Raw genomic sequence first — 21,148 nt, forward strand, 5'->3', positions numbered from 1 at the left:
TCCCGGTGTTGATGTGGAGTGTCAGTGAGTGGTTCTGTACTGTGAAGGAAGCTCTTTCTAGACACAAGTCTTTGCTGTGCCAGTTGGTGGCCATGTAGTGGGTGGGCTTTGGATGTTAATGCCTTCTTCATTTCACTCCGTGCTGCTGTATCTCTTCGGATGTCCGGGAGGGGCTATGCCGGATAAGCAGTACAGTTTTTCCACAGGTGTGGCTCTTAGACAACCCGTAGTGATACGACATGTCTCATTCAGAGCAACATCAACTTTCTTTGTATGTGTAGATCTGCACCATACTGGGCAAGCATACTCAGCTGCAGAGTAGCAGAGGGCTAATGCGGATGTGCGCACTGTGTCTGGCTGTGCTCCCTATGTTGTTCCAGTCAGCTTCCTAACCACATTGTTCCTTGCAGCCACTTTTTGCTTTGTTTTTAAGCAGTGTTCCTTATATGTAAGAGCACAGTCCAGAGTGACTCCGAGGTATTTTGGAGTGTGGCAGTGTTCTAAAGAGGTTCCTTCCCAATCTATCTGCAAGGTTCTACTAGCCTGTCTGTTTCGGAGGTGGAAAGCACAGGTCTGGGTCTTAGAAGGATTTGGTTTCAATTGATTGTCCCTGTAATAGGCAGTTAATTCTTTCAGAGCATCAGTTAGCTTCTGCTCCACCCTCTCAAAGCTGTGATCTTGTGCTGTGATTGCTCGGTCATCTGCATATATGAAGCTTTGTGTTCCTTCTGGTAACGGCTGGTCATTAGTGTATATATTGAAGAGGGTGGGTGCCAGTACACTGCCCTGTGGCAACCCATTTTTCTGCTGCCTCCATCTGCTTCTTTGTCCTTGATATTCCACAAAATATCTTCGGTTCTGCAGAAGATTTCTAATTAGACAGGTTAGTTTATAGTCCTTGGTGAGGTTGTATAGCTTCAACAACAGGAGTCTGTGGTTGACAGTGTCGTAGGCAGCTGAAAGATCTATAAACACCGCTCCTGTTATCTGCCACCTTTGGAAGCCGTCCTCTATATGCTGTGTTAAATTCAACACCTGTGCTGTACAGCTCTTCCCTTGTCTGAATCCTGCCTGTTGAGGGATCAGTAATGGTTCTATCATATCTGTAATTCTTTGGAGGATCAACCTTTCCAATACCTTATACAGGTGGCATAGGAGGGAGATTGGCCTATAGCTTTTGGGGTCATCCCGGTCTTTCCCTGGTTTATGTATAGCTATAATTTTTGCTTTCCGCCAAGATTTTGGTATCTTGCCGCTCTTGATACAATTATTCATTAGCTCGAGTAGCCAGCACTTTGCGCCTGGACCAAAGTTCTTGATCTGTTCACTTCTTATGTCATCTACCCCTGCTGCTTTTCCGACTTTGCACTTATTTAGAGCTGAGTCGAGCTCATTCAAACTGAATGGTCGGGACAGAGTGTTTCCCTCTTGTTCGGGCTCCCTTTCCAGGGTTCGTCTCCCGATTTTACTGGTATGATCAGGTTTACCATTTTTCAAAAGCTGGTATGCGATCTGGTCTGCCTTCACATTTGTATGCGTATTGGGTTGGGAGGGATCATTGTTAAGGTGTCGTAACAATCTCCAGGCCTTTTGACTACTTCTACTCATCTCACACTCTGTCATCAGTTTAATCCACTGTTTCGCCTCAGAGATTGAGGAGAGAGTATTTTGCGCAGCCAGATAAGTCTCCTCGCTATAAGGGTTTTCTTCATATAGTCGATAGTATCCGTACAGCAGAGCAGCTGTTTCAGGTGTCACACCCTGCAGATACATTGTCCTACACCCTCTTGGAATTGATGCCCGGGAGCAATGTTTGACAGTTTGAACAAAGCTGTCATACTCTTCAGGAATAGGTCGCACAGACTTAATCTCCTTGTCCAGCATCTTAGCAAATTTTTTCCAATCAGCTTTCTTGAAATTGTATCTCCGTTTGAAATTCACCTCCTGTGGCCTTATTGCTGGAAGAACTTGACATAGTAGTGGCCTGTGTTGCGTCTTTGGTATGGGCGAGCACACTGATTTGGAGCAAAGCTGTGTGATGTCTTCACTCACAAAGAGGATGTCAGGGTTAAATCCACGTTGCCACCTGCCACTGTTGAAGGAAGGGGGGTAGCTTGCTGTCATGTATAAGAGACAACTGGCAGGATTCAGCCCAGGAGAGGACTGCCTCCCCATTTTCGTCATCTTCAGAGTATCCCCACAAATGACTATGGCTGTCAAAGTCACCGATTACTACAGACGTCTTGCTGTTATGGAAGTTCCTGGGTGGTGTGAAGGAAAATGCAGCCGAAGGGGGCTTATACACAGAGGTAGCCACACAGTTACTCAGCTCCACTGAAATGACTTCGATGTTATTTTCTACGGTGCAGTGAGCACTGATTATCTGAAGCCCTGGTCTTACAAATATAGCACTTCCATACTGAGAGTGCGGTGTTTCTGCAGCTAGTTTCATGCCCGGTATTTTTGGTCGCCTCTGTCGCTCATCTCTATGCGTCTCTTGTATACACAGGACGTTGCATTTTTTGTCACGGAATAGGTTGGATAACAGATGTTCTTTGGCTGATGATATGCCTTCAATATTTATAGATATGATAGTTAAAGTTGGCTCTGATAAGGACCGTTTATTTCCATGTTATAACATGTTAAATATAGAATGTTTAACTGTAACCAAGCAGTAGTTTTCTTTGGTGACAATATCAGTTCCAGTGCACAACTGAATTTAAAAATCTGTATTGTGGGGTGAAAATCCGTTACTGCTGCTATCTTGTGCTGACAATGAGATGACTTTCATAGAAATACTGAGTTATTTCATTTGTAATACAGTTTCATAGTTTTTGTAGTTGCTCACGATCTTTACACTTGCATGCAATGGGTGTAGCATCAGCATACAGAACTATCCTTGAATTTGAGGAGCAGTATTTTGTCATTTACACAACTCAACAAAAGAAAGTATCCCAGTACAAAGTCCTGGGTACCCTGTATTACCTATCAGTAATGTTAGATCTGTGTGTGCCACTCGCCATCCTTATGAGTGAAAACTGATTTGTGTTAGATAAGGTTTTATTAAACTGTGAACAATTATCAGCATAATTACCAGCCGTTTTCCCTTAGTATTTACTATCTCTCTCTACAAGCAACTGATAGAGATTAGCTAAAACAAATCTGTAATTTCAGTTGGAGATTTGTCTATATCTAAAATTATGTTTCCTTTCCGATCTACAGCTTATCGCAGAAAGTTCAGTAACACCTTCAACACGTAGGAATTACATCTTTGAGCACCAATTATTGCCACTTTTTGCAACATTATCATAAGGTTTGATATCCCTACTGAAAGATGAGCAGAAATTCTTTGTTAATGGGTGCATAATAAGATTCTTTTTTGGTATACCAATGCTCAGTAATAACTGAAACATCTGGTTTATTAAAACATGCTACTATGTCCAAATCATTGTGCTTATTTCCTAGGCTCATAAAGTTTTGGAGGATGATCTTGGTTTGCAGGTTGCATTGTATCCACATATTTATTTATTTATTTTTTGTAACCATAAATATCCCCATTAAGCAAATCAGATGTGCTTGTCAAACTGGGAAGAGGAAACAAAAAGGCCACACATGTACAAAATAATAATAAAAGGAAAGATTCCAAAAGAGTTCCTGACAGCAAAATGTAAAACTTAATTGTTTTTGGATATATTACTTCTTATATCCTTCATTCAAAAACTTAAGAAGGCTGTTAGTTTAGTGTCTTCAAGGCATAATGCTGTTTCATTGAGCATCGCAACAATCAAGTCTGAGATAGTAGTGTACTATGATACTACCTATGAAGAAATTGATGCACTGGATGTGAAGTGCACAGTTTAGTCTACCCAGCAGAAGATGGCCCTGCACTGTTCTATACCATCATGAATATACCTATACATTAGTGATATATTCATCACTGACAGAAAATTGAATAATCACATTTTTGCTTCAAGTTTCTGAAATGGCAGTTGATGAGATCATATCTGAAGAGACAGCTATCAACCCACACTTTCAGCATGAGGTAGGACTAGCAATTACCAGAATTCTGAAATGTGGATCTTCTAAACCTAGAGTTGCTCTAGGAAAACAAGTAAGATGTGACACGTGTTCCAGATCAAAGATGAGAAAATAAAAGGTTGCTGTATTAGTTATAGCACACAAATATGCAGTGAATAAGAAGTGTGAAATGACTGTGTTCGCCGGCCGCGGTGGCCGAGCGGTTCTAGGCGCTACAGTCTGGAACCGCGCGACCACTACGGTCACAGGTTCGAATCCTGCCTTGGGCATTGATGTGTGTGATGTCCTTAGGTTAGTTAGGTTTACGTAGCTCTAAGTTCTAGGGGACTGATGACCTCAGAAGTTAAATCCCATAATGCTCAGAGCCATTTGAACCAACCATTTTTTGGCTGTGTTCAAAGCTTTGTAGACTTGTTTAATTCCTGGATTAAGTAATTCACATTATTTCATTGCTATTTCCTGCTGTCATCCATTAATATCTCAATGTCAACAACTACTTTGTTACTTTAAAACCTTCAACATGTTCACTGTGGCTGACACAAAGGTCAATAAGAGCTACTAACACCATGCTTTTAAGTGTCATCCACAGTGAATGTGCAAAACAAGAACATTTTTGCAATTTAATTGAAAGTCCTAATTCAGCTTCCTTTTTCAGGCATGTTTATTTTTAAATATTAAAACTGATGAGAGTTTCATTACTAGACCACTAATTTTGAAATCTGGATGACATCATCCCAGCACTGTAACAAAATGTGCACCATACACAACAGGTTAAATGCAATCTCTCCTCTCCACAAATTTGCACCTCAGATGTGTTGTATGTCATATAATACTACAGTTAATTTTCCATATATCTGAGCAAAACCAGTTCTTGCGTGTCCAAGTTTATCTCATCTAGGCATTGCACCTTTCCCTTAACTTTAGTGTGCTTTACAATAAAATTTGTATGAAAAGTTTTCTGTGTAAATTACCTATTCTACACCTACACCTACAGCTAATGCTTGTATAACCCAGAGTGCCATTCAGGTGGTTTACTTGTGTGTCAATATAATTGTCAGGTTTGGTATGAAAGGGTTTCTTGAAATATATTCCCACATAAATTTTTTAGTATCTATTCTCAGTTGCAAAATATATTACGCACTGTCAGTGCCATTTCAGTGCAAAAATTTTAAATCATGCTGGGGAATATACCAATAACACAGTTCCAGCACACCTCAGAAATTTGATTTTAGTTGCTTCAACCAATGAGAATTACGGACCAAGTCTTGTACTGCCCTGTTTTGTGTATTAACCCGTTGGCTGGCATGAATGTGCCGGTGGTCACAGCAGACTGCTCTGCTGGGGCCAGCAGTGATATGGTAACAACCAGGTATCAGAAATTTTACACTTTTATCTTACTGAGGAAAAATATTTACTTATATTTGATATTCCTTGCCATTTCCAGACTATTTTTGGGTGTGCAGTATTTTTATTTAAATGTCTTACAAAACCAAACGATTAAATGACTACAAAGTTATTCATGAATTCATTTTTAGATACATATTTAACTGTGTAAAGGATAATTCCTGAAACAGTAATTAGCATTCTAGCTGTTCTTTTAGCCACAACTGTACAGATGCATATACTTCACATTCAAAGTTCCTAAATGCCTGCTTAACACATTGACTACCATGCTGCTCACAGCAGAGCAGGACACTTAATGCTGTACGCCTAACCTGTTGGTGAAACATCCATTACTAGTCATGTCAGGGTCAAGAAAAGCAGAAGATAATCTCTCAGGGAGTACTATAATCTAAAAACGTAAAATTATAACTAAAAAGGTCATTTCCAATTATGTCTACCAAGCAAATTATGCTTTCAGTCAGTGATTTCTTTTGCCATAAATGACTAGTGAATGCACATGCCAGAGGATGGTAAATATTCATACTTTGCCTCTGACAAGCAGCAAAGCCATTAGAAACAGCTATGCACATAGTCCAATTTATGTTGAAATTATCACCTGGGTATTTTAATTAAATTTGGTCTACTATAAGCAACATGATAAAGGAATCAAAAGAAACACACACACACTGAATTAATTTCTTTATTAGCAACGCTCGTATTTCCACATCACCATAGAGGTACCAAGCTTGATGCGTTACTCGTTTTTTTACATGGCGAGTTTCCCCAGTAGGCCTATAAACCATGAAACAGACAAAAGGCTACTTCTCGCTGTCTTCTCTTCTTTGGATTTTCATTTCAGAAACTGAAACATCCATTACAAAAACAGATTACATCACTCACAAATCTGGATTCAGTCATTGCAATTCATACCTATTTTACTGTAAAAAAATACTGACTATGATGAATGATGTAATTTCGAACATTCAAAAGTTTTCAAATGTGCAGGTTACTGACGTTAGAATACAGTTACTACACACTTTTTGATCAGGAAAAAGTTACGATGATTGCAACTTAAATACCGAAGCCATTTGTTATGAGAATACGCCATTACCACAAATAATCCACACAGATGCATTGAAAGAAACTTTACTGGGTAACATAATGCATCAGAATACTATAGGCACAAAGAATGATATTTCTGTAGATTTACCATACACTTTACTTTTCTTGAGCATTATAAGATTACTAACGGAAGTTACTTACCGTCCATTAGCTGGAATATAAACTATCCTTTATCCTCTGCAAACATCTGCTTTTGCAGCAAGTATTATCAATTTTTTTCCGTGATTGAAAAGCTTTAACGCACACAAATCACAAAACCCGCCATTATACACACACACCCACAATGCATTAGCATGTCATGCTCAAAGAATATCCGCGTTTCGAAAACTACCAGCGATATTGGCTAGCGTGAGAGACGACGTCATGTCATGATGTGACGTCATGATTCCTCGGGGCCCGCGAGACGCTTCTCATTGGGTTGTATGAATAAAAACGAGAACATTCTCCAGAGTTGATACTCAGAGCACAAGAACATTCTCAAAGAAAGTTCTCAGTTTCGTATGAATAAAAACTAGGAAGCATAATCTCTGACCCTGGAGCACTTTCTCTCTACCTCCCCTCCTTACTGAGTAAGTTCTCAGCAAAGAGATTAAAATCCAACATCTTTGGTTCTCAGTTTGTTTCGTTTGCGTGTGTTTTGTGTTAGCGAAAGTTTCCTCAAGTTATTTCTGTGCCGAAATGGAAGACTCAGAATTAGCCTTTGTCAACATTATTAAAGATTACCCCGCAATCATCAGTAAATCACAAACTCCGGCCGCCAGAAGAGAGAAAGCAGATTGTATTAAAGAAATACAACACCGTTATATGATTAATTTCAGGAAAGAAATAACGGACGGGCAGATAATGAAGAAACTGCACAACATGAAATCCCGTATCGAGGCGAAAACGGATGTGAATAAGACGGGAAACATTAAGATTTCCCTGAAAAATTGGGAGCAGATATTTTTAAAGTTTTTGGACGGAGATGACTGCAACCCAACTATCCACAGAGTTCCTGGTAAGTCCCATACTTTCCGATTTTTTAATTACGCGCTTAATGCTTTGAAATTGTGATTCAGACAAATACGTATTTTTAACGTGTGAAAATGAAACAATGTTTGGTAAATTCTGTCTACTATATCATCACTTTTCAGTAAAAGTATCACAGTGTACTATGCATGAAATTGGACGAACCTCTCCCACATTTCTGCGTAGACCTGTTTGGTATATTTACTAACTAGAAACTGAATCCTGACACACTACTATTACTTTTGTTTTAATTTTCATTAGGAGCTTGTGCAGTAGGTGGTGGTTCCACCTCTGTCATCACTTCACCAAGGAATTCGGAGGTAGCTGACACAGACTGCATGTATGAACAAGAATCAATTTTGCAGCTACCACTAATTGTTCCAGCCGACCATATGGATCTCGTGGGCCCCGAAGTCGTCATACCTTCACAATCGCCTGCTTCAGGGCATGAGAGTGTGCATAAACGTCGGAGATTAAGCATGGAAACAGATGAGACACGTAATTTGTCTACTCCAGAGCTGCAAAGGCTGATGCTATTGTATCAATTGGATATACTCAAACGAAAGCAGCAGAAATTGATGCGTGAAGAAGATAAACAATAAAACAAATTGTGTAGTGTCTTATTTACATAACGAATTTTATTAATAAAAACATCTTTTTAAAGTGAATGTTCATTTTCATTCCTCATTTGCCAAATTCCATATTCTCTTACAAAAATTATTCAGTACAAATGTCTTATCAATGAAACAATAAGAGTAATATAATCCAATCTGAAATGTTAAAAAAGTGTATGCACTGATATTGTTGTGTCTGGCCAGTATCTTCACCACATCATTGAAACAATTTCTGGTAAAGTAAAGCAAAAAGAGTAACTTGTTTTACTGTAGCATCTGGCAAATACCTTCACCACTAATTTTTGGTACAGTAAAGCAAAAAGAGTAAGTTGTTTCTATTTTAAATGCTGCAGGTAAGACAGTTGTGCTCTTATTTACTGTAGCACCTGGCAAATATCTTCACCACATCCTTGAAACAATTTCTGGTAAAGCAAAGAGAGTAACTTGTTTGTATTTTAAATGCTGCAGGTTAGACGGTTGTGCACTTACTTACTATAGCATCTGGCAAATACCTTCACCACTAATTTTTGGTACCGTAAAGCAAAAACGGTAACTTGTTTGTATTTTAAATGCTGCAGGTTAGACAGTTGTGCACTTTATTTACTGTAGCACCTGGCAAATATCTTCACCACATCCTTGAAACAATTTCTGGTAAAGTAAAGCAAAAAGAGTAATTTGTTTGTATTTTAAATGCTGCAGGTTAGACAGCTGTGCACTTTATTTACTGTAGCACCTGGCAAATATCTTCACCGCATCCTTGAAACAATTTCTGGTAAAGTAAAGCAAAAAGAGTAATTTGTTTGTATTTTAAATGCTGCAGGTTAGGCAGTTGTGCACTTATTCACTGTAGCACGTGGCAAATACCTTCACCACATCCTTGGAACAATTTTGGTAAAGTAAAATAAAAACTTGTGCCATCAATCTGCTGAAGTTACAGTACAGAAATTACATTAAGGTTCCAGCAGTTCATGTTAACGTGTTTTGTCCAAAGCTATTTACAGTAGTATCTCTGTTCCAGTTTGAATAGTTACATGTTAAACAATTTTTGTTGAAAGTAAAATCGATGATAGAGAATGAAAAAAAAAACAACACTAAACAGCATTTTATTACGTAACATAAGAGCACTGTGCTTTATTTTCATGAGGGAATAATTACTGTAATTACAAAAAATATCAAATTGGGTTTAATTATTCCATGTTTGGGCAGACACCCATACATTACAATTGTCGTATTACATTTACAATTTACCGCCTCCTATTTGTTCCACGTACACGTACGTTTGCTGCTTCCTCTTCTCCCAGTATTGTAAGATTGTTGTCGTTATCACTAGGTGCCTCAAAATCCTCATCCCCTACATGTTTTGCTACGTTGTGCAAAACAAAACAGGCTATTATCACACTGGGGATTTTTGTTTGGGCAAGCCTTATTTTATTTTGCAGAATTGGGAAACGCCTTTTCACCTGTCCAAAGCACCGTTCGATTATCACCGTTTCCTTAGAGTGAAGTCTGTTGTATGCCCTCTCATCAGGTGTTTCTGGATTTTGAAATGGTGTCATTAACCATGGTGCAATGCCATATCCTTCGTCTCCTAAAATTAGGGCGTTGCACAGGTTCTCACGCAATATACGATAGACATCGGAGTTTCTCCATACCTAGCGTCATGTACAGACCCTGGCCTTGAAGCATCAACACTCGTAAACATTTTACTGTTGTCACACGTAGCCTGCACGTTTATAGATGGAAAGCCCTTTCGATTGACGTATTCGTCTCCATGTGAAGAAGGTTTCATTATAGGTATGTGAGTGCAGTCTACGGCCCCTACCGCACATGGAAACTTGAATCTCGATTGCCATTTAACTTTCGCTGTTTCTAGTTCGTTAATATTTCTCGGAAATCTGATCCACAACGGTGCTTTCCTGTTGGCCTGTTGCAGAACATACGAAAATGTTAGTGATACTGTAGTCTGGTGTACTCCCAAATCTTCTCCTACACCTATCTGAAAGCCTGGATACGCTAAATAGCGCAAAAATATTTTCATTTTGCATTCATTGGAAAGGGCGCCTCCTCTTCTTTCGTGATTTTCCGGAAGAAAGTGATTCGCCAGCCAATTAATGTTTTGACTGTTAAATCTATACAAACTTCTACGGTTCCTTTCCTCTGTGTTCCTGCGTACTATGTATATCTTTTTTTTTGCCTTTCAAGAAACATAAATTCCGCCATTTTCGCTAAAAACACTCGGTAACGCTTAATTACAACACAACACAACACAACTCACTCAGCTCGAAGTATGCTATGGAGCTCACTCACAAAAACAGAGAATGTTCTCCGCTTGTGAGAAACTTCTTTGGCTTTATTCATACGAAATCGGAGAATATACTTTGCTTTGAGCAACTTCCCCCACCCTTCAACCCACACTGAGAATGTAGTGTCGGCAGACTTGCCAACACTACGTACACTAATTGAAAGAGGCGGCCAAGATGCACGCGCTAACTCACGAAGGATGGAGTGAGGTCTGAAACAGGATTCGTAATGAATGCTATAAAGAAAAGTACGTAGCTCCTTGAATACTTAACTTTTAATCCATTATACATCGTTCTTGATGAGACATCTGGAGATTGTGGCGATACAAGTGAGACTCTTTAGATACAAGCTATCTAAGGCTAATGGCGCCTTGCTAGGTCGTAGACATGGACTTAGCTGAAGGCTATTCTAACTGTCTCTCGGCAAATGAGAGAAAGGCTTCGTACGTGTAGTCGCTAGCAATGTCGTCCGTACAACTGGGGCGAGTGCTAGTACGTCTCTCGAGACCTGCCTTGTGGTGGCGCTCGGTCTGCGATCCTGACAGTGGCGACATGCGGGTCCGACATGTACTAATGGACCGCGGCCGATTTAAGCTACCACCTAGCAAGTGTGGTGTCTGGCGGTGACACCACAGAGAACATACTCGGGTGAAGTATATTCTCAGACTCGCTTTATTCATGCCAACCAGAGAACTTTCTCCGAACATCTGAGTATAAAGTATATTCTCTGTTTTATTCATACGACTCATTAAACCAGGATAGTCGTGGGTTAACATTCTTCTCAGCTCTTTCATCTTTGTAATACATGCTCTCTGGAGAATTCTGACGTCATTGGTCAAAGCCGACGGGTTGTATCAGCGTTGTATCCCCTGCTAAACTAGACCCTGGACTTCGCTGTGCGTGTGTGCTTTCCGCAGAGTTTGAAGTTAATATTATCAAGAGTTTTTGTTGTGTTTTCACCGTTTGTTGATAGTGTAATAGCGATGGTGAATTACTGTTGTTGCTACGGATGCAAAGAAAAATATATGAAAGGAGAGATAGTAACTTTTCACGGGTACTATGTTTAAAAATTTCGGGACGCATTATAATTAAGGCTTGATTCTGCAGACCTATTTTTGTACGATTTTATGACTATATAATAGATATTACGGCTCGTACAAAAGCTTACAAACAGTCGCTTCCTCTCGTAAATTTGCTAGTAGAACAGGAAAGGGAATGGTTAGTTGTTTCGGCAAATACTATCCTCCATGCATTTATCAGTGACTTGTCGGTTATATATTTATAGATTTGTAAGACAGGAGACAGATAAATTCAATAGAGTGGGAGTCTGTAATTGTCTTCATATAATATGTGTGTCCAAACCTTTTTGTTTACTATAAAGTTACAGTAGGAAACCATGTTGAGTGTGTCTAGGACATGGAGAATGATTATGTGTGATTTATATTTTAGTTTCCCGAAGGATGAACAACGAGAAAAGATGTGGCTCCAGAAAATAAGGAGGAGTAATTTTGTCCCCACAAAATATTCCAAAGTATGTTCAAAACACTTTGAAGAGGAATGTTTAGACAGAGAAAAATTTGGACGTGTGTGGATGAAGGTAGTAGATGCTATACCAACTATTTTTAATTTTCCACAGCACCTACTACCAATTTCTGCATTCACCTTAAATACATTTTCTACACAAATCAAATAAAAAACATAATAGTGTAGCTAATCAAAGTACACATTTATCTTCTTTGGTGTATTTTGCCTTCAATTTATTTTCTTCACCATTTGATTAAGAAGCGTAGAATACTAGTAAACATGTCCCCAAACTCTTTCATTTGTGTCACTTTCCACTTCCCTTAATGGTGATATGGGTTGACTGTTACATGACCAACTGTATTTGCTTTACAGTACATTTATTCTCCGATAGCCTTTTTTCCCCCTCCTTACTCAGTCTTCTATTTATTTAATAAACTGGGAGCAAGTACGTAAAATGCGTTAAATAAACACTTCAAAGTGCCACCAGTAAGAAAAATTGTGCTTTAGGTCGCAAAAACGAGAAAATAAATACGCAGAAATAGCAGAAAAAAAGGACGAATTAGCAGGGATATAATCGCTAATGTGTGGCAAATTCGGTGTTTTACAGACACTTACAAAAGTACTAGCGTACTGTCAAGTCGTTTTGCAAGACTATCACTGCAAAAATGTACGTCAAGCTCTGTAATACTATAAAGTGCCGCATCATACCGAAAACTACCAAAAATCGAGTGCGTCTGAACTGTGACACCTATCGCAAAGAAGCAGAATGCAATATCACTTGCCCTTAAAAGTTACGTAGCTGGTTTATTTCCGGTATCAAACGGATACTCTTAAAATGTCTGCGCAACATATATAAATAATCCATGACACGTACGAAAAGAATCCGTCTGTACTAGGGATGTAGTGACATTCGAAATATACAGGGCGCTATACGGACACAGGTTCGAATGAGCAGTTGCCATCGGGCTCGTGCGCATGCGCAGAGCTGAATTCGCGTATGAGCAGTGCCTTCCTCCCGCTTCTGGCTACTTGAAGCGTGGCTGTTTGCTGTATGAGCAGTAGTAGCAAGTAGCCAGAAGCTACCCTGAAAAAATTTTCTGGCGCGCCCAAGCTGCCAGATTCGCGCATGCGCAGAGCAAGCTGAGTTATAGTGTTCCCGTGTATATGTTTCGTGTCTTCGTTTACAGCTCCCACGTCAAATGAAAACAAAACAGATTTCTGTGGCCAGGAGCCATCAAGTGAATTAATATACATTCTCATAACAATGAAAGACCAAAATAAGTTAGTAGTTTCAATTTTCTGAATTTTTATACCGGTTGTTACAAAAAGGTACGGCCAAACTTTCAGGAAACATTCCTAACACACAAATAAAGAAAAGATGTTATGTGGACATGTGTCCGGAAACGCTTAATTTCCATGTTAGAGCTCATTTTAGTTTCGTCAGTATGTACTGTACTTCCTCGATTCACCTCCAGTTGGCCCAATTGAAGGAAGGTAACTTGTTCGTCAGGATAGAAGTCAGGAGCGTAGGGCGTTGTAAAATGACAATTACACTCCTGGAAATTGAAATAAGAACACCGTGAATTCATTGTCCCAGGAAGGGGAAACTTTATTGACACATTCCTGGGGTCAGATACATCACATGATCACACTGACAGAACCACAGGCACATAGACACAGGCAACAGAGCATGCACAATGTCGGCACTAGTACGGTGTATATCCACCTTTCGCAGCAATGCAGGCTGCTATTCTCCCATGGAGACGATCGTAGAGATGCCGGATGTAGTCCTGTGGAACGGCTTGCCATGCCATTTCCACCTGGCGCCTCAGTTGGACCAGCGTTCGTGCTGGACGTGCAGACCGCGTGAGACGACGCTCCATCCAGTCCCAAACATGCTCAATGAGGAACAGATCCGGAGATCTTGCTGGCCAGGGTAGTTGACTTACACCTTCTAGAGCACGTTGGGTGGCACGGGATACATGCGGACGTGCATTGTCCTGTTGGAACAGCAAGTTCCCTTGCCGGTCTAGGAATGGTAGAACGATGGGTTCGATGACGGTTTGGATGTACCGTGCACTATTCAGTGTCCCCTCGACGATCACCAGTGGTGTACAGCCAGTGTAGGAGATCGCTCCCCATACCATGATGCCGGGTGTTGGCCCTGTGTGCCTCGGTCGTATGCAGTCCTGATTGTGGCGCTCACCTGCACGGCGCCAAACACGCATACGACCATCATTGGCACCAAGGCAGAAGCGACTCTCATCGCTGAAGACGACACGTCTCCATTCGTCCCTCCATTCACGCCTGTCGCGACACCACTGGAGGCGGGCTGCACGATGTTGGGGCGTGAGCGGAAGACGGCCTAACGGTGTGCGGGACCGTAGCCCAGCTTCATGGAGACGGTTGCGAATGGTCCTCGCCGATACCCCAGGAGCAACAGTGTCCCTAATTTGCTGGGAAGTGGCGGTGCGGTCCCCTACGGCACTGCGTAGGATCCTACCGTCTTGGCGTGCATCCGTGCGTCGCTGTGGTCCGGTCCCAGGTCGACGGGCACGTGCACCTTCCGCCGACCACTGGCGACAACATCGATGTACTGTGGAGACCTCACGCCCCACGTGTTGAGCAATTCGGCGGTACGTCCACCCGGCCTCCCGCATGCCCACTATACGCCCTCGCTCAAAGTCCGTCAACTGCACATACGGTTCACGTCCACGCTGTCGCGGCATGCTACCAGTGTTAAAGACTGCGATGGAGCTCCGTATGCCACGGCAAACTGGCTGACACTGACGGCGGCGGTGCACAAATGCTGCGCAGCTAGCGCCATTCGACGGCCAACACCGCGGTTCCTGGTGTGTCCGCTGTGCCGTGCGTGTGATCATTGCTTGTACAGCCCTCTCGCAGTGTCCGGAGTAAGTATGGTGGGTCTGACACACCGGTGTCAATGTGTTCTTTTTTCCATTTCCAGGAGTATAGTTGAGTGGAACGGACCCAGTTTATTCTTGTAATGATAGTACAGTGGTGCCTACGTAGGGCTGAGCAGCCCCAAGAGGGGTTGCCGTCTGCTCATCAGAGAGGCAGAGGCTAGAGGAGTGACTACTCGGGGCCGAGGTCAGAAGCTAAGAGATGCTTGTGTTGACATGCGACTCATTGGTCTACAGTACTAGCATCAAGCACAGCAGTACGTAGCATCAACAGATTAGTGTTCATCGCGAACGTGGTTTTGCAGTCAGTGCAATGTTTACAAATGCGGAGTTGGCAGATGCCCATTTGATGTATGGATTAGCACGGGGCAATAGCCGTGGCGCAGTACGTTTGTATCGAGACAGATTTCCAGAACGAAGGTGTCCCGACAGGAAGACGTTCGAAGCAATTGACCGGCGTCTTAGGGAGCACGAAACATTCCAGCCTATGACTCGCGACTGGGGAAGACCTAGAACGACGAGGACACCTGCAATGGACGAGGCTATTCTACATGCAGTTGACGATAACCCTAAGGTAGGCGTCAGAGAAGTTGCTGCTGTACAAGGTAACGTTGACCACGTCACTGTATGGAGAGTGCTACGGGAGAACCAGTTGTTTCCGTACCATGTACAGCGTGTGCAGCAACTATCAGCATCTCATTGGCCTCCACGGGTACACTTCTGCGAATGGTTCATCCAACAATGTGTCAATCCTCATTCCAGTGCAAATGTTCTCTTTACGGATGAGGCTTCATTCCAACGTGATCAAATTGTAAATTTTCGCAATCATGTGTGGGCTGACGAGAATCCGCACGCAATTGTGCAGTCACGTCATCAACACAGATTTTGGGCAGGCATTGTTGGTGATGTCTTGATTGGGCACCATGTTCTTCCACCTACGCTCAATGGAGCACATTATCATGATTTCATACGGGATACTCTACCTGTGCTGCTAGAACTTGTGCCTTTACAAGTACGACACAACATGTGGTTCATGTACGATGGAGCTCCTGCACATTTCAGTCGAAGTGTTCGTACGCTTCTCAACAACAGATTCGGTGACCGATGGATTGGTAGAGGTGGATCAATTCCATGGCCTCCGCGCTCTCCTGACCTCAACCCTCTTGACTTTCATTTATGGGGGCATTTGAAAGCTCTTGTCTACGCAACCCCGGTACCAAATGTAGAGACTCTTCGTGCTCGTATTGTGGACGGCTGTGATACAATATGCCATTCTCCAGGGCTGCATCAGCGCATCAGGGATTCCATTCGACGGAGGGTGGATGCATGTATCCTCACTAACGGAGGACATTTTGAACATTTCCTGTAATGAAGTGTTTGAAGTCACGCTGGTACGTTCTGTTGCTGTGTGTTTCCATTCCATGATTAATGTGATTTGAAGAGAAGTAATGAAATGAGCTCTAACATGGAAAGTAAGCGTTTCCGGACACATGTCCACATAACATATTTTCTTTCTTTGTGTGTGAGGAATGTTTCCTGAAAGTTTGGCCATACCTTTTTGCAACACCCTGTATTATTACCACGTTATTAGCAATCAACCATTAATGTCTTAATGCAGCTATTTCTGTCTGTTTTATAGAGAAATTTGCTTCAGTTAATTTTTTTTCCGCCAAGGCAGTTAGTTTATTTGAAACGAAGTGTTTCATTCCGCACTATTGGCTACTTTCAACCTCGTTTAATTTAAAGTGCAAATTTTCATTTTCTGGGACGAATGACGTTATACCATAAAGAACCAAACATGAGAATACAGTACTGGACCTCCAAGAAAATTGGTATCATGAAAACCACATGAAAAGCTGAATATCAGGTACTTCAGAGTGCATCTGGACATTGAAATGTGCAATTAGAACGGAATGAAGCATTCTAGTATGGTTTATGAAATTCCGATGCTGCTGGAGTAGTCTCTGATGTCCTTTTATGACACTGTAAGATCTCTTAATGCTGTATACGTACGAACATACGTAAACATTGACTTGAAGCTGACTAGGTAGGCAAATCTGGTCAGTAGTTTTAAACTAAATATTTTCTTTCAAATATAATGACAGCTGTAGCAGAATTTTACAAATATGCCTTCTGTGAAAGTGTTTTTCGATCACAAGGTACTTGTCTAGTACTTCCTCTAGGCCTGAAGTTATTTCTTAATTTGTGTTTACGTCTTAAATTATAGAATGCCATTCTATACTAAATTTTAGACTGGCAGCATACCGTGTTTTATCGTTTTAACTCCCCACATGGGTTCATATTTATTCCTAGAGTAGAATATAAACTGTCAGTTGTACAGTTTCTTTGCCTCACAGACAACCATGTTAATTTTTTCACATTTTGAAATAGTCATGAAATTTATTATCCTTTATTCCGGTGTAAGCTACACAAGAAACTCTCTTTTTTTTTTTTTTTGGTTGCAAGAAATTTGTATTCCATCCTACTAGCTTTTTGCAGTGCTGTGTAGATGTAAACCTGTTGGAAATGCTACATAACAATATTGCAGAGTACGAATTTTAAAAAAATCTGTCAAAGTCACCCCTTAGCAAAATTTTATGGTACTTCGAGCTGTGGAGTCTAATTTTGAAATGATATTTTTCCAAGAACTGCTTCCGTATTTGCATCCTTTATCTGTGTGGGATGTGATAAAACAATTGCTCTAAGTACAATTCAGTATGTCCTCTCAACAGCGTGCCGCACGGCTACACATGGTGACGTGATGCCCCACCAGAAATACGACGAAAAGCGTGTGAGCACAGCATGGAGGTATAAGGAGGGGAGATGCCATGACGTCACAAACTTGAAGCCGACAGAAACCGAGCTCCGCCATTGCAGTTTGGTCAGAAGACTCGTTTCCGATTGTGCTACTGTCTAGAGCTGTTGACGGTTTTTTCATTTTAAAATGCAGGTTTGCGTTGTTTACGGGTGTACTAACCGTTGGAATAGTGCTACCAAGTTAAAAAGAATCACGTTCCATGCGTAAGTGGCCCCGTTCGTAAAATATTGTCGTTTATATTCGTGAGATGTGCGGCCTTGTTTACGTTTTGTGAAACTGTTTTCTTCTTATTTTATTTCAGATTTCCGATCAATGAAGCTCGTAGGGCTCTGTGGGTTCATACGCTTATTTTTTTTGACAAAGCACAAACGATGTTTGTATTTACTAATGAAATTTTGTATAAGTGTGTAAACGAGTAAGAAATATCATCCGGTATGCAAACTAGCATAGCTTTCGGGTTCTGCTTTCAGTTTACATCGACACAAATACAGTAAAAGGTGATTTGAGTTTGAAAAGAGCTTTGTACACTGTTATTTTTCATCATTCGAAGTTCGTATCCAAAAGAAACACTTAAGTTAACGAGACCAAATCAGTTGTATTGCTGGGGCAAAAACGCATTAAAAACAAAACGAAAACACCTGAAAAAGCTATTCTGACTTTGTATTATGCATTTAAACATTGTAACACTCATCATCTGAAATTATTTCGCAGACGTAACGTTAAATATGAAGAACACGCAATTCTAACAAGAGCTCTGTCACTGTTTTGACCAATCAAACATGGCGGCCCAACGGCTTCAAACAGGGAGGATGCTAAGTTCACCGGACTTGGATACGATGTGACGTCATTATGACGTATACACGCTACATCGAAAACGATAGAAACCATATGTCGACTATTCGACTTTTGTGAACTTTCGAGTGATTGTGACAGGGTAGCGCTGTGCTCTGCGCCATTCGTTTAAATGTGTTTTGCGTTCCTTGCGTTTAAATCATGTATTGTACTGTGTTTGTGTCCTGTGCGTTGTTTTTCGTTTGCTCGTCTCTAATTATGTGTTCAGCATTCGAGAGACTAATCAGAGAAAAGCTTACCACCATGGAATGCTTTGACACTATCATACCACCATGGAATGCTTTGACACTGCATTCAATCATTTCATACGTCAATCAGTATTAGACACTAACCTTTGGTTAAGATTACATTGAGAAATCCACTTCCCCTCGTATTTCATCTCCGGTCGACGATTTTTCTTCAACAATGCCTCATATTTTTCTTTTTAAGTTCGAAATTCAATCATTCGACACATCAGTCATTACTAGACACTAAGGTACCTGTCTCTGCGGTCCGAGTGTAAAATTACTTGGAATTATGGTTGATAAAAGACTATCTTGGGATGGACATATAAATTACTTAGCTAACAAACTTGCACGAGTTCTCTTTCAGCTATATAAATGAAGAAAAAAAAAGTCAGCAAGAGTATGCTGCTACAATCTAATATGTACTGACAAGACCAATTGTATGACACCATACTAAAATGTTGATAATAAATAAAAATTATTTTCGGCGTAAGCATTCAATACAACAATCACACAATCTAATCTGGTCGGGACATAAGAAGACTTCACTTTTTTACGTGGTGTTTTCAAGGCCACGGTCAGGAATATTTCTGTTAATATCCAGCTCTTTTATTTTGGTGAAAGACATACACGCTGCCACACTGAGCTAATTTCAGAATCGCACGTGTCAAAACAAACCACTAGCTGACGACAGTTTAGAATCTCGAACGTTCGTAAAAGTCGATAGGTGTGTTAATCGACTAAAGCGTATATACGTCATAATGACGTCACATCATATCCAGGTTGGGTGAACTTAGCATCCTCCTTCAAACAGACGTACAGCAGACGGCCATAGTGCCATCTCCCCTTCTTATACCTCCATGGAGCACAGGCTGGTACGTCATCGTAGCTGCGCATGCGCAATACAGGCTGTTGTCTGGCGCTTTCTGGTAACTGCTCAAACGAACCTGACACACGACGTCGCGAGAACACGTGACCAGGCCAGCAATGTATGTTGACAACACAAAATTTGTTCTGCGCATGTGAATGCTCACTCCAGAGATATGTGAATGCTCACTCCAGAGATATTTACTCTATGTGTTTGAGTTCGCATAACGCATGGAGGTAAGATACCTCCGTGGCATAACGTAACAGCCATGTTTCAATGACGTCACGGATCTTGGGCTCTGATTGGCTATCATGAGCAACCGCCCTGGAAGCGTACTCACCATGTTTGTCGTATTTACTCTTGTGTATTACAAAAATTTGCGTTTTAAATGATACAGCACGCACAACCACTCAGCTGCATCGTTCACTGCTCTGTGGAAAATGCTTGTATACCCTTTCTGGATTTACACCGTTTTTGTTTTTGATACATGTTTATATCGAGTCTGTGCGCACAAAGTTCCTTCACCTTCACCTTAACCACATGTTCCAAAATTTTACGTGATAAACTGCACACTGAAATCATATTGTGTTTTCGAACTCGTGGTATGTTGCTGTTATACGCATGAAAGTAAAACTGAAAATCGTGAATAATACACTCACAAAAAAGAAAATTGCGAGTTACGCACGTTACCCACAGTCACTAAGCCAGGAAAATAAAGTAACGGGACATATTTCGCGCAGGAGGTATATTTCGAGAGCTTTTTCCTCTAATCATTCGTGAAGCTCTTGTTAAGTGGTGATACTTATGTTGCTATAGTGCACTCAGGCGAGACATTTGGAAACTTACTCTGGCGGTGGATAGCGCAGACAGTGTCAGAAACAAAAAAGCTAGTCTAAAATACTACCAAACCAATAATACTAAACGTCGATCAAAGACACATCAAAGCATAATAGAGATGTATAGAGACAGGAATTCGATAGCGAAGTTTCAGCAACACTTCATTCACTTTTGATGAAAGCAGTGGAAAGTGAAAATTGTATTCAAGTTGGTAGCACACTCGTAGGCTAAACACCAGAGCCTTCGGGACGCCCATACGCACCCAAGCCTCTGCCACATCGAGCTAAGGCGGTCACAGTGGCACTGATATCGGTGGATTCTGCCGACACTAACATGGTCTGAAGACGGCCAATTTTTTTCAAATGAGTACGCCACTACGTACACGATCACAGTGTAGCCGATCTCATCGCCCAAACGTACAGATTTCGGACGACAATCGGTGAAATTCAAATCAATTTTTTTTATTGTTCATAATGGCTGACACGACACAAAACATGGACTGTGAGAAACTGATAGGTTTAGTCAAAGGATTGGTTTGAGGCATCCTGAGGCTGAAAAGTATAATCAGGATATAGTGCGGCCTCTGGACTGAAATCGCAGGTTTATTGGAAACCACAAGATGATAAAGCCTTTATG

The 21,148-nt window shown here is 41.1% G+C and overlaps 2 protein-coding genes across 2 annotated transcripts; one reads left to right on the plus strand and one right to left on the minus strand.

The window, feature by feature from the left end:
- The first annotated feature begins 7,221 nt into the window (after positions 1 to 7,221).
- Positions 7,222 to 8,153, plus strand: LOC126195675 (uncharacterized). The gene is made up of 2 exons (XM_049934302.1): positions 7,222 to 7,540; positions 7,813 to 8,153. The coding sequence occupies exons 1-2, from the start codon at positions 7,222 to 7,224 to the stop codon at positions 8,151 to 8,153; spliced, it is 660 nt and encodes a 219-aa protein (XP_049790259.1).
- Positions 8,154 to 9,192: 1,039 nt separating this feature from the next.
- LOC126195676 (putative nuclease HARBI1) lies at positions 9,193 to 18,619 on the minus strand. Its single transcript, XM_049934303.1, has 4 exons — positions 18,524 to 18,619; positions 9,873 to 10,089; positions 9,414 to 9,753; positions 9,193 to 9,319 (listed from the first exon to the last, which is right to left on the minus strand). Exons 1-4 carry the CDS (start codon positions 18,617 to 18,619, stop codon positions 9,193 to 9,195), a joined length of 780 nt encoding a protein of 259 aa, XP_049790260.1.
- Positions 18,620 to 21,148: the final 2,529 nt, after the last annotated feature.

Source organism: Schistocerca nitens, chromosome 7 (genome assembly GCF_023898315.1).
Source record: "Schistocerca nitens isolate TAMUIC-IGC-003100 chromosome 7, iqSchNite1.1, whole genome shotgun sequence".
Lineage (NCBI taxonomy): Eukaryota > Metazoa > Arthropoda > Insecta > Orthoptera > Acrididae > Schistocerca > Schistocerca nitens.

What these genes read in the sequence shown, in the direction of transcription:
- LOC126195676 (XM_049934303.1), bottom strand. Translation starts at nt 18,619, where the DNA reads ATGGTTTCTATCGTTTTCGATGTAGCGTGTATACGTCATAATGACGTC. An exon ending in CATCCTCCCTGTTTGAAGCC is followed by an intron (nt 10,090 to 18,523) that starts GTTGGGCCGCCA and finishes GTTCTGCAACAG; the next exon opens with GCCAACAGGAAAGCACCGTT. An exon ending in CGTGGAACAAATAGGAGGCG is followed by an intron (nt 9,320 to 9,413) that starts GTAAATTGTAAA and finishes TTGTAATTACAG; the next exon opens with TAATTATTCCCTCATGAAAA.
- LOC126195675 (XM_049934302.1), top strand. Translation starts at nt 7,222, where the DNA reads ATGGAAGACTCAGAATTAGCCTTTGTCAACATTATTAAAGATTACCCC. An exon ending in AACTATCCACAGAGTTCCTG is followed by an intron (nt 7,541 to 7,812) that starts GTAAGTCCCATA and finishes AATTTTCATTAG; the next exon opens with GAGCTTGTGCAGTAGGTGGT.